The 13,318-nt window shown below is 41.4% G+C and overlaps 1 protein-coding gene across 8 annotated transcripts in view; it reads right to left on the bottom strand.

Moving 5' to 3' along the window:
- The window catches only part of LOC126360846 (AMP deaminase 2), a 425,281-nt gene that overhangs the window by 248,259 nt on the left and 163,704 nt on the right, over window positions 1-13,318 (bottom strand). Inside the window, exon 1 of one of the 8 annotated variants that reach the window (XM_050007749.1) lies at window positions 5,225-5,330. The exons of 5 other annotated variants lie outside the window; for them this stretch is intronic. In XM_050007749.1, coding sequence (XP_049863706.1) covers window positions 5,225-5,261 — 37 coding nt within the window. In that variant the 5' untranslated portion in view covers window positions 5,262-5,330. Of the gene's footprint in view, window positions 1-5,039; window positions 5,331-13,318 lie in introns of those variants that run through there. 2 more of the 8 variants (XM_050007746.1, XM_050007750.1) reach the window with 2 other exon arrangements.

Below are 13,318 nucleotides of genomic sequence, written 5' to 3'. Positions count from 1 at the left end.
GATCGTCTTTGTTTTCACTGTTTTCAGTAAGTAGACTAAAAGAGCACCTCGAATTCTTGCCAATCATCTCCATAGTACTTCAGATTCTGTAACGCTTCACACTGCAAATGAAATCATCTTCACCATGATCAATAAAACGCTGCACAATTTATTTCTGCCACTATTTTACTTTAAATGCCTATCGACAACGAAACACTATGTAATCCTGCGCAGATGGTTAACCAGCTGGGAATTTGACCGTCCTGCTACCTGAGAACAAAGTTGTCAGAGTTCGAGTAAGGGTTTAACTGATCATTCTCGATATAACTCTTGGGGTGCTATCCGGAACTGTTATACGATTTTTTTTAATGGAGTGAATGTTGATCCCACATTATCGCAATTATGTCAGACTATTGTCTGCTCAAAACAATGTCGTTAGAGTTTTCAGTGGAACTATCTGAGTGCTATCCGGAACTGTCATCAGATCTCTGATGCGATTTTGTTATTTTATGTAATCAAAGTGGGTCTCTTCATTATTGCAAATACCTCAAACTATTATCTGCAAAGATGTCATTAGGGATTCTGAAGAACTCTTTTTAGAGCAATTCGTAATTTTTATCGTCACTTTTTTCGAAAATTCGCAAATATTGTTTTACAAGATTAAAATTTTACCGAGCAGGCTTGTTTTTATCGCGAAACTCTACAGAACTTTCCAAATTTCCCACAGAAAACTCGCTAAACATAGCATATCTATCAAAAACTCTGAAGAAATCTATAATCTGTGAAGTCTGGTGCCAGCTTCGCCAGACTACAAGCCCCCCCGTCCCGGGTCCAATGACGGCAATGGCAGAGCATGACACAGTGGTCGGTCAGGCCAGTGTCGGGCGCGATTGCCTCGTCTGAAGCTTGAACACCTTATGTGCGCGGTTAGCGCCGTGTCGATGACCTGTGATTCCGACAGCAATTGGGCAGTAGCGGCGGGCCTTAACAATCTTAGCCTTAGACCCTCACGATGTCAAAGCTATCTCTTTACCTGACGTGGAGGTTGTATAGCTGCTCTACATCGTGCTAATCGCAGGACTGGATTGTAAGATCTCCTCGAAGTATCTATATCTACATACATACTCCGCAAATCACAGCACGGTGTGTGGCGGAGGGTACCCTGTATCACTGCTACTAATTTCCTTTCCCGTTGCACTCGCAAATAGAGGGAGGGGACACCGACTATCTATGTGTCTACGTACGATCCCTAATCTCTTTAATCTTATCTTCGTGATTCTTACGCGAAATGTGCACTGGCGACAGTAGACTCGTCCTCCAATCAGCTTAAGTTTCTGGTTCTCTGAAATTTCTCAATATTGTTCCTCAAAAATAACTTCGCCTCTCCTCCAGGAAATCCCATTTGATTACCCGAAGCATCTACGTAATACTCGCTTGTTGCTAGAACCCACCGGCAACCAATCTAGCAGCCTGCCTCTGAAGTGCTTAGATGTCTTCCTCCATTCCGACCTTTTGCGAATTCCTTTTGCTGTAGCAGTACTCAACAATGGGACGCGAACGTCCTATATGCTGTCTCCTTCACAGATGAATCACACTTTCTTAAAATTCTCCTAGTGAACTGAAGTAGACCACTTGCCTTCCCTGATACAATCCTTACAGGCCCGTTGGATTTCACTTCGCTTTGGAACGCAATGCCTAGATACTTAATCGACATGATTGTGTCAAGGAGCACACTACCAATGCTGTATTCAGATTTACAGGGGTAGGTTTATGTCCAAAATATATTATCAGTCCTTCCATAAACTAACGTCGTTTCATTTATGATAATTTGAAGTAAATCTGAACATAATTTGACGTACAATTTTTTCTTCCTTTTTCCCAGTAGTAAGAGGAAACACATACGCACGAGGGTAATTTGGTATTGCAAGTAAATTTCTATGAAATAATGGAACAGTTTGTTGCACCTTCATGGTTAATAAGCCTGGTTATTACAACGCTCGTATAAGGAATTTTAACAATGCACAGCGTACAGTTGATTGTTACTGTCGTCTGAAATTGTCAGTGTGTCAACTGCGACTGAAAATAGTCGCAGGTATTAAACATTTTCATTTGATGGGGCCGACTGTCACGCAAATCAAAACAGAACTGGATATACTTCACGCGTATTTTCATCACTGAAGAACATTTACTATTGGACTGACGAATTTAAACGTGGGCGGACAAGCACCGAAGACGAAGCGCGGTCCGGACGTCCAACTGAGGCTACCACAGAGGAAACCACTCGCAAAATCCAAGATATTGTAATGCAAGACCATCGAATAAAAATTCCTAATATCGCTAAGACTGCAGGCCTACCACCAGAGCGAGTACATAATAGCCTGCGCACAGAGTTTGCTATGAAGGAACTGTGTGACAGGTGTGTGCTGCTACTGCTCGACTCGCCAAAAGCGCTTCCGGCACAACATTTGAACACAATGTCTGGCTATGTTTAATCACAATACGCAAGACTATTAGTCAATTTGTTACTGTTGATTAAACCTGAATCCATCGTTACAAACCAGAGTCGAAATGACAGTGAAAACAATGGACAAAGCCTGATGAACGTGCAACGAAGAACGCAAAGACAATTTTCTCAGCTGGTAAGGTGATGCCCATTTTTTTGTGGGAGAGGGAGGGAGTCTCCAAGGAATAATCCTCCTAGATTACTTGGAAAAGGGTAGAAACATAACAGGACCCTAATGTGCTTCCCTGTCTAATTGATTGGAACTTCTGTTGGCTGAAAAAACACAAAGATTAGCACACAAGAAGTTCTCTTTCACCAGGACAATGGCAAAAGTGCATGTATGAATTGGGTTTTGAATTGGGTCATCATCCACCTTATTCACCAGATCTTGCTCCCAGCAACGTGCACCTCTCCCTTAACTTGAAACTTTGACCTGCTGGGAAGAAATTTTCGTTACATGAGGAAGTGATGGCTGCAGTCGACAGGTAGTTGGAAGAGAGTGACAGAACGTATTTTTCCGATGGCATAAAAAAGCTGGGGGGTTGCTGGACCAAGTGTAGATTCCTCAAAGGGGACTGTGTCGAAAAGTAAGGTGGATTGTTAACGGGAAAAAACTTTTTTCTTGCTTTTTAACCAGACTTGCATCACCACCCTCGTACGTGCGTTCTATATGGTTGTAGATTGAAAACTTCGAAAGAACAGACGTGCGCAAAATACAGAAAGCTACAAAAGCAACAGCATGCGTTGACAAAGTATATAAAAAACTGTCCATTTTCAAATTTGTTAATACTTTTCTTAAAGCTGAAAGTCTATATACAGAGACAGTAAAGAGCAATTTTCCTGTTATATAACAGAAAGAAAATAAAAACTACTGCTGATGACGCGGTAACTTTAGCAAACATGTCTGGGTAAAACAAAACAAAAACTGTTTGCTCATTGCTGAAGAACAGCCAGTTTTCATAGACGTGCTCTGATCTGAGAAGTCTGACAGATAAAGAAGCGCGCACCGCAGCTCCAGGTATCAATGAACGCAGAGGTAAACAATGCGGACTCTCCTACAGCTGCTGTGACCGCCGCCTACATGGGCCGGCTTTTGGGAGTCACGTGATTGGTTGCGCAACGCGCCTGCGATTTACCGGCTGTGCTTTTAATTGCCTGCTTAGTCTGCGGTTGGGAACACGGTGGGCCACGGCCAAGCAGCGCACGTGCATGGAGCTCGGCCCCTTCAATCGCCAGCAGGAAGTGCTCCCATGCTACTTCGCGAGAGCCTGCAACTTTCCAGCCCGCTGCTGTATGAGCTCTTGCCGCTTATCATTGTTCAACTGCGCAGAATGTGACGAAGTCTAGATGAAGCCGTAAGGATCGATTGCAGCAAGATAGGGAGATTGAAATTTAACATAGCCTCTTTCTGAATTTGGAAATAGAAATTTAAACAGCAGTCGATAACAATGAGACTAGTTTCGGAAATCCAAGGAAACAATCTATTAACTCCACGCATGATATAAAGTCACGAAAGGAAGGCGAATTTACTTCGAAAAGCAATATAGTCGAAAAACTGGATAAGTAAACGGGAATGCCTACTTCTGAAAACATTTAAAAGATGTTATCTAGAATTCTGGTACTAGCTTATCAGTTAGGCTTACAACACTATTGTTCATTGCTCAACTCGGGCATGAGTTGAGTTACAGAACAGACATACGGTTACCTGCCTCGCTACTCACAGCGATAACACCTGTCAGGCAGACTTTCACACACCTTGTGACTCTCCCACTAAAATTTAAATACAACTGCTCTCAATTATCGGCTTTGTTTACAAACTTTACTTTTGCAAATCTAACAAACCTTTGACGTGTAACTAGCCTTTCGTCGAGTATTTTCACTATACGTGGTGTTGCGTGTGTTCCTTCATTTAACAGTGATTAACATATTGCCCGAGACAGAGTTCACATATACCAAGCAATCACGGAGTGAAAAAATTAATCAGCGCCCTTGCTACAATATGCGTCCAAGTAATTAATGTCTCGGTTACTTTTAAGTAAGACACAAACACGAGACATGACGCAAATAGTAAGCTTCTGGATAAACCAAGCTGCCATCATTCTGATAAGCGGCATTCGTCAGACGTAGGCAAGTACTAGATAACAACTGACGCATTGACTCAGGGATAACGTCTGTCTCATATCGACGCGTTCCTCACAGAAACCTCTACAGTTCACAATCCACCCTGGCGCTTTGAACACAGTATTTGTAATATTTTCAGCGAAAGCAGAAATACTCCGTATCAAAAAAATCGCGAAGCACGGGTTTCAGTATAAACTGGACTATGCAATATGGCATGAATACGAGCCACATTGAAAGTACATTAACACTTTTTCGTTTTTGGATTTTTTTTATTACGAAGGGTGGAGTGGGATGTTTGACACCCGCCCAGACGTAACAACACAGCTAAAAACTAAGTAACCGTCCAAATACCCGACGGAGGATACAGAAATCGTACAACAAACATCAATAATACACAATTGAAGGAAAAAAAGACAATGCCTTTATCTGTACATACGCAACATTGGTATGTTGTTAGTGTTACACACAAACCACTACTGCAATTCGCTTGGGATGCATGTAGTTGTGCTTTGTTCCTGTCGTTGCCACGAAGCGCCTATGTCGCGTTTTAGAACGTACCACGTATACGAGATCCTAAGTGAACGCACTCGCACGTTACAGCGGTAACGCCGCCACACTCACCACGCCACTGCGCCAGGTACCGGAAATCCGTGTCCATGCTAGCGGAGCATCAGACCAGACTGAGCGCCTGGCGCGCCGCACCTCTGTCAAGACCCAGCGCGAATCCTCCCCTCCCCCGCATCCGCGCTGGAGCCAATGGGCGCCCCAGTCGTGGTCACGTGGCAACCACGTCGCGAGCTTATCACGCCTCGCCGCCTGGCCACTGACTCCGCTCGCTGTTCTGCCTCATTAGTACGGTGGCGGGACCCTGATGCAGGGGTGACGGATTAATTGCTCTTCATGAGCTATAAATATATGCTCTCTCGCCCTCGGTTGGTGGTTACGCTTCTACACTATCCAATCACGCACAAACACAGAGGTGCTTTCTGTTGTGACAGTGTTGCCCTTTTTAAGAAAAATAAACATATCTTCTGCTTTGACAATTCTTAAGTCCTCTTGATTGAGTCCCATCACACTGGGATATTGGGCTTAACAGATTTTGCACTAAAGTATTCATCACCGCTATTGTTGCATCGAAAACAGCGTATTCCACGATAAATGTGAATTTTATGCTTTTCCTGGAGCAAAATGGAATTCTCTTTGAACACCGGAACTCATTCTCTGCAATCGAGTGTGTGATCAAACTTATTTTTTCCTGACAGATTAAAACTATGCACTAGACCAAAACTCAAATGCAGTTCCTTGCATCTTGTGGACGAACATAAGAGCAATACCTGGAAAATTTCGGTTCGCTTTCCGGTGATAATGTTCAGATACCTCATGCAGACTATGCGACTCAAGATAAAGCATTTTTCTGCTATCCTCCGTCTATAGTTGACGCACTTCCGGAGTCTCTTCTTTCCAGCTTCCCTTTCTCCCCCTCATAACACCTTAGATTTCAACGCAGGAAGTTTACTTCTTACAAAACGTCCCTGTTTCTTAGCGGTTATTTCATAGATATATGTGCTTGAACTTAATGAATTTGCACATCAGCAATCAGACATTCTCCCATGTTTGCTACCAGTAAATGCCTATTGCTCCATTTGGGCTAAATAAAACCACTTGTGAAATCATAACGTTAGTTATTGTCTGAGTAATCTTCCGCCATCTGCAGACCTGTTCTGCGGAGTGAAGCATCTGTCTACGGGTCGGAATATGCAGATCATGATTCACAGATGACATCGAGCTGCAACTTCAGAAGCGCGCTTTTACTTCAAAGATGGGTCCGGCAATCAGTAGCGGCTAACATCACAAACTCGGAAGTGACTTCAGGTTTTTCGCTGACAAACCATAATATGCCGCTTAATTGAGTCCTTTTCATACCTTGTTTCTTCTCGCGATGCTCCAACCCTGACAACCCTGATCAATCCATAAATTGACTCCAAAACTTTTTTCGCTACATTCTGGACATTGTTAGTTTCGGACTCCCTCCCTCCCTCCCTCCCTCCCTCCCTCCCTCCCCCCCCCCCCCCACACACACACGAAAGCGATGCCGACATTTTCTACTATATAAAGTATTCAGATCATGTAATGATGAGTTTCTAAGAAGTAGAAACCGGTTATGATAGTGACTTGAGGCTGGAAAACTGACACAATAAGAAAATTTGCAAGGCGGTCACTGTGTTCCCTTTAGTGGTTTGACTCGTCTTAAGTACGTGGAAAGAAAATGGTTTGGCGAACTGTACAGTTATTTCTCCCAGTGAAACAATTTAGAACTGTTTGCGTTTCAGTCGTCTTATGGTATTCACTCATGTCCGAACGAGAAAATTCACGTTCCCAAATTAGAAGGCTGCATCGTGCTGCCCTAGAAATGTATCTGGCGTGACCGGCGCTCTGCTTGGAGCGTAAGGTTTCACTGATCCAATCCTTCGCTAAGGACTTTAGTGTATACGGTCGAGCAGCTGCATTAAACTAACCAGAAGAGGCGCGCGCACGTGTTGGAGGGGGGGGGGGGGGGGGGGCAGTCCTACGCAATCCTACGTTGAAATTAGTCGTGATAAAATTTACCGTGCAGATATACTAAACAAAACAGCCTATATTTCACCAGATATTTGTGGCTACTGATCCATAACTTTAGACACGTGCTTTATTCACGGACACCGAACTTTACCTTAGAGTCATGAATCTGATGCGCTGCATCTGCACACTAAATGAGACACGTACCGAAGTTAAATCTTAGCATTTTCATTAGTCCACCATTGTGCTATGTGTTGCTAAGAGCTTCGAAACTGCGCGATATCAATATTTAATTGAGTGACAGTTACGTTTCAATTGAAGCATGGGAGATTTGTACATGTTTTCACGTTGGAGTCTAAGCTATTTTCTCCCACTACATGATCACGAACAGGGAAAAAATTACGTCACTTAATCATTCCATTAAACCTGCCAGTCTCTCTTCAGTAAGAATACATTCACGTTTAAGACATTAGCAAATGGAGTCACAGAGTGGTGAAACCCAAGACGGAAAAGAAAAACTAGAAGCCAGGCAACATCTATTGTTTTCTAATACTGCGAGCAGTTGAAACCCATTCGCACTATTACGTGCACCGCCCTTCATATGCGCAGAGTCGGTTGGTTACCAAGTCACTTTCTGGATACTATCTGCTGTTGCGAGCTTTATTTTTTACATGTGAAGACAGAAATCGGTCTGTGATTTTTTTACATAATCACAGGTGTAAAATAGTTATACTTACAAATAATACATTTGATGTTGGTGGTAGCTATTTCCGCCACGTACTAAGAAATGTCAGCACGAGCAAAGAGAATGGATTCCTTCAAGCCACTGGATGTTACTTGTCGCCCTGCTTTGCCTAGTACATTAATTCACACATCGACTTCCATGATGCGCCTCTGTTTTCTTTTACTGTATTCGTTTCCTCTTTCCTGGCCCACCTGGTTATATGTTGTTGTTGTTGTGGTCTTCAGTCCTGAGACTGGTTTGATGCAGTTCTCCGTGCTTCTCTATCCTGTGCAAGCTTCTTCATCTCCCAGTACCTACTGCAACCTACATCTTTCTGAATCCGCTTGGTGTATTCATCTCTTGGTCTCCCTCTACGATTTTTACCCTCCACGCTGCCCTCCAATGCTAAATTGGGGATCCCTCGATGTCTCAGAACATGTCCTACCAACCGATCCCTTCTTCTAGTCAAGTTGTGCCACAAGCTTCTCTTCTATATACCGACGGTTAATAGTACTTAAGACTTACAATATTCCCTCGTATTTCATTTTTACGATGAACAGGTTCAGCAGTTTCATCTTTTCGGCTGTCATTTTCATTGTTAACGTTAACTTCATTAGTCGGTTCAGTTTCCTGCGTGTTATATTCTAACATCTGCCCTACTTGAGCAACAGAGACCCTGTGTTCACTGAGGTTTGCTATGAATTTCGTAGTCTAATATTGCGACTGTCTCGGAAAATTTACGAAAATTCTGTTTGCCAGTCTTACCGTGATGCGTCGTAAATAGTCATGTTACGACAATAAAACTTAATTTCTGCTCTATACCGTTTCTGTTTGGGAAAACAAGGTTTACTTATTGAGAATTTTAACACACTGTTTTTCAGGGGCGCACATTACGTTTTTTCATGATTCAGGCTTTTAAGAGTCATAACTTACTTTTCACCTCACGGTAATTTTTTCATATTACTCTTAAAATGCCGGTTTTTGAAGGATGCTCTCATTATTTGTAACTGAGATGATCATAGCAGTGGGTGTTTCCAAATATTAAATTACACCCAGCTTCCCATTAAGAGCTTATTCCTAAAACTCATTGTCATGAACATGAAAAGTATGAGATACAATATTATATCTTGCGCAGGTCAGTGTATTGCACAGCCGGTATTATGTTAAATAATGTTATACAACTATAAGAGCTGATCACAAAATTACATGTAAGAGGGTAATCCGGAAAGTAAACATGGCTGAGAACGCGATTTTTTCTACTTTAGCAGAACTTGCAGCGAATTTCAAGACCAATATTGCGGCTAAGCATGGGCTAAATTTCGTTGAATCGAATAAACGACCTATCACATGTGAAGTAAAATAAAGGGAAATAAAATTTCATTCAAAAGAAGAATAAAGAAAAGTACCGCTTCTCTTCGAATTTTTAAGGTGAGAAAGCACTGTGCGATGAGAAGCTGAAAGAACTTGTTTCAAGGTATTCAGAACAAACAGAATGGAATGCTATCGGACGGGTGCTGTTTACTTTAAAAGAAACCCGTATGATTCACGTTAGACGCACAGAAATTTTAAGCAGTATTCGTTGTCTAATCCAGATCTTACACTATGCCATTTACAAAAGAGAGCAATAATTGTATTAAAACGACATTCCAAAGGCAGCAGTGATGTGGATAAGAAAACAGAACATTTCTAAGAGTTGGTAAAGTAGTTTAACAAAACCGTTTACTGTATGTAAAACAAAATACGGACAGTGCAATACACTTAACCGCTTAAGACGTACCAGTTAATACTGTTGCCAAATACTTCAGGCTTATGTCAATGGACTCAGGTTTACGTATATCAATGGACACAGGCTCATGAAATGTATGGCATCCATAGTAACTAATGGAATGTTGTCAATAATCTTGTTAACCCGAGGATGTGGACTCTGTATGGTACCCCTATTTATATGATCCCAGACACACCCGCAACCCTCAAGACGCTGCGCTGTATCTGGCGTAAAGTAGAGCGAAGAGACAGAAAACATCGTGGATTGTCACGTTGATTTTTGGGTTTACATGCAGTCCTCTTCACAGTTAATTCTCGGAACATTTTTCCAGAAATTCCTGTAACGCGTAATGGATTGTTATCTCAGCTGGAAGTCACCTTGGCAACAGGAAGGGAGTACGTCCTTCATCTAGTGCCTGCAGCGTATAGTGTAGCGACATTCGAGGCAAAAAGATTCTCTCTCTTCTCCAGTATTGAGGGTTTTCACCATTTAAGTAAGTAAACAGTATCCTTGAAAGAAATTTTTCGGGTTGTTAGCATGAGTAATAAAGATACAGTCTGCTTGTGGGACGATAGTGGGTAGTATTCTCGAACAGAGGGTTCACTTCAATGTTTGTTTGCTTTATCCGTGTGACAGGGAGGCAGCATACATTCACTAGAACAGGTAACTGAATACAGAAGCTGCGCGTCCAAATAAATGTCACGAAAATGATGTCAATCATAAAATCTCTGTCATTACGAAACCAAAGGAAAGTACGCACTTCATTTGAAGCCATTGAAGTGGGTGTAGAGATTCGTATATTGTACTGTATACAGGAAACACCAACATTGATGTTAGTACAATTATCAAAATTTCAGATATCACACCTTTTAAAATTCATTTAACTGTCCAGAGTAGGAATTAACGGATTTTCAAGAGAAGTTTTCAAGGATTTTACTGAATGCTTATTATACCTTAACAAGCCAGGAACTGATAGCGCTACAGCAGTCAAATATGTATGTGAATGAATTATGCCTTGTTGAAATTCCGAAAGACTACACACGTCATACCATTGAGAGCGCTGAGCGTGGCTCGATTTTGGAGAAAGTAAAAATCATTCATATCCTTGCTAGTAACAAAGATCTAAAAATAAAAACTGAGAATATTGCAAAACCGTCCATATAACGTCAGAAAAAGATAAGGCAAGACGTAAAAGTTTTGTAAAACTTTACCATTTAGAGGTCTCTCAATCTGTACGTTGAGCAAGAGCTAAAGGATTACAAGGAGAAACTAAAGTTCAGGGCGAAGAAATAAAATATTTGAAAAAATTGCAATGTCATGAAAAAATTTCAGAGACGGTAAACGACTTGGAAGCTCAGATGAAGGGAATGTATAGTATCTTGAAAATAGGACATAAGGTCAACATTAAGAAAAGTGAAACCAATGTAATGGGAAAAAAAGGAAGGAAGGTTAGAGTTTACGTACCATCGTTGTCGAAGTAATCAAAAACGGATCGAAGGCCAGATTACAGATGAATGAGGAGGGAAATCGCCCGTTTTCTTTTCAAACGAAACATCCCGGTGTTTGCCTGGAGCGATTTAGGCAAATCACGAACAACCTAAACCTGGATGAACGCATGGGCATTTGCACCGTCGTCCTCCCGAATCTAACTCCAGTGTGCTATGGCTTTTACTTTTCGGAGAGCAAATAAACGGCCGGTGCCAGAGAGAGAGGATACAAAATTTACACTGGCAATACTAAGAAAAGCATTTCTGCAAGAGAAATTTGCTAACGGAGAATATAAACTTAAGTGTTGTAGAGTCTTTTCTGATAGCAGGTCTCGAGTATAGCCTTGTAAAGAAGTGAAACATCAACGATAAGCGGTACATAGAAGAATAGAATAGCATAGTAGCTTTTGAATTGTTTCGCTACAAAAGAATGCTGAGTATCAGTAATGTAGATCTGATAGCTAAAAAACGGCTACAAATAGGGGAAATTTATGGCACAAATTAACGAAAAAATGAATCGTTTGACAGAAGACCTCCTGAGGCGTCAGGGACACATCAGTTTTGTAACTGAGGGAATACGGCGCACAACAATTGTAGAGCGCAACCGTGGCTTGACTGTAGTAAACATTGTCAGGTGGATTTAGTATTGCAGTAGCTATGCAGAGGTGAAAAGGTTTCAGAAGGATAGAATAGCTAGGAGAGTTGCATCAAACCTGTTTCGCACTGAAGACCACAACAACAAGAATTATGATGTGGTGAAAATTATGTACAAACAAAAGCGCTAGGTCCAACAAAGAGTACAGTAAAATATTTCTTCAGAGAGAGAGAGAGAGAGAGAGAGAGAGAGAGAGAGAGAGAGAGAGAATATTAATCTGCGATGTGAGAGGTAAAACATACGTTAGATACCGTAAGATGAAAGAATCCCACGTAAACTATCTCAACTTCTGCAATGATGTACAGAGGATGGACATATAACACGCCTCCTCGAAGAAGCTTTACAACATATCAGCTGGAAAGTGGCAAAGAGTAATCTATTAAGGGATGGTGAGATTGTGGACATGAAGAAAGCACGTGACCTCATCCATGAAGACGAATATAATTTAACAATTACTGCGTAAATAAATGCGTTTTTTGTCATGAAGCCCTCACACAGTTACAGAAAAAGACACCTGCAGCAGAAGTTACCGCTCATTCAGTGCATGAAACTGGTCATCCAATGCCAGTCTTGTGACATTTTTCTTTAGGAGAAAGAAATGTCTGACATTTATCCTTGCAAATCCCAAAACAATGAAAATATACTCGCTACGATGTTTCACGTCTCAGGTAGTTACGGATAATTTCATATATTTCTTTCAAGTTAGATAAGAATGATTACAGTTCGACGTGCCATCGATAAAGAGGACATCAGACATGGAGCACAAGTTAGGTTAGAGCAAGAATGGAGAACAAAATCGGTCATGTACTTTCCAACGGAATCATGTCAGAATTTTACTCACCTGAATTAGGGAAGTATCAGAAAACATAAAATACAGTGATGAGACGGAGGTCTGAACTGTGTTACTTCTGACTGAATCGACTGTGCGCGCTAGACAAAAATATTCATCTTGCTGGGCTTCCATTCCACTGATGAATTCAGGAGATGCATCAGACCGAAACAATTATGACAATGTTCGTAATACTACTGGCCCATTACAGAATAATTTACAGAATACAAGATTTATATTCTAATGACACCCTCAGTAGACAAAATTTTATAACATGGCCAGCCACAGCCGTAGAAATTCATGGTAAATTGAACTTTAATAAAACCGCAAACAGTTGTCTGTAGTTTTATTAACGTTCAATGTATTATCATAGTCGAGAGCTGCGGAACTCAATCAACTTTGTCTCTTTCAGACAGCGGTAGAAATTAAATTTCTATCCATGTCTTTGGCAGTGTCGCGGTGCGTATGAGCTGCACCGATGAAGGGGGAACGAAGGGTAGCCTGGAGCGATGTGTATTATACGGCACGCAGCCGACTAGAAGGCTAAAACTTGCTGCAAATTAGTTTGCGTAGCAAAAACACGAAACCAATGATGATATATACTACAGGAACACATTTTACACCGTTGTTTCGTTAAATATGCATATTATTAACGTTACAGAACAGTAACCCTCATTTAATTTTGGAAATTCAACATCG

The sequence above is a fragment of the Schistocerca gregaria genome, chromosome 1, assembly GCF_023897955.1.
Source record: "Schistocerca gregaria isolate iqSchGreg1 chromosome 1, iqSchGreg1.2, whole genome shotgun sequence".
NCBI lineage: Eukaryota > Metazoa > Arthropoda > Insecta > Orthoptera > Acrididae > Schistocerca > Schistocerca gregaria.
The sequence above is the reverse complement of the archived record's forward strand: the minus strand, read 5'-3'. Positions and strand labels throughout refer to the sequence as shown.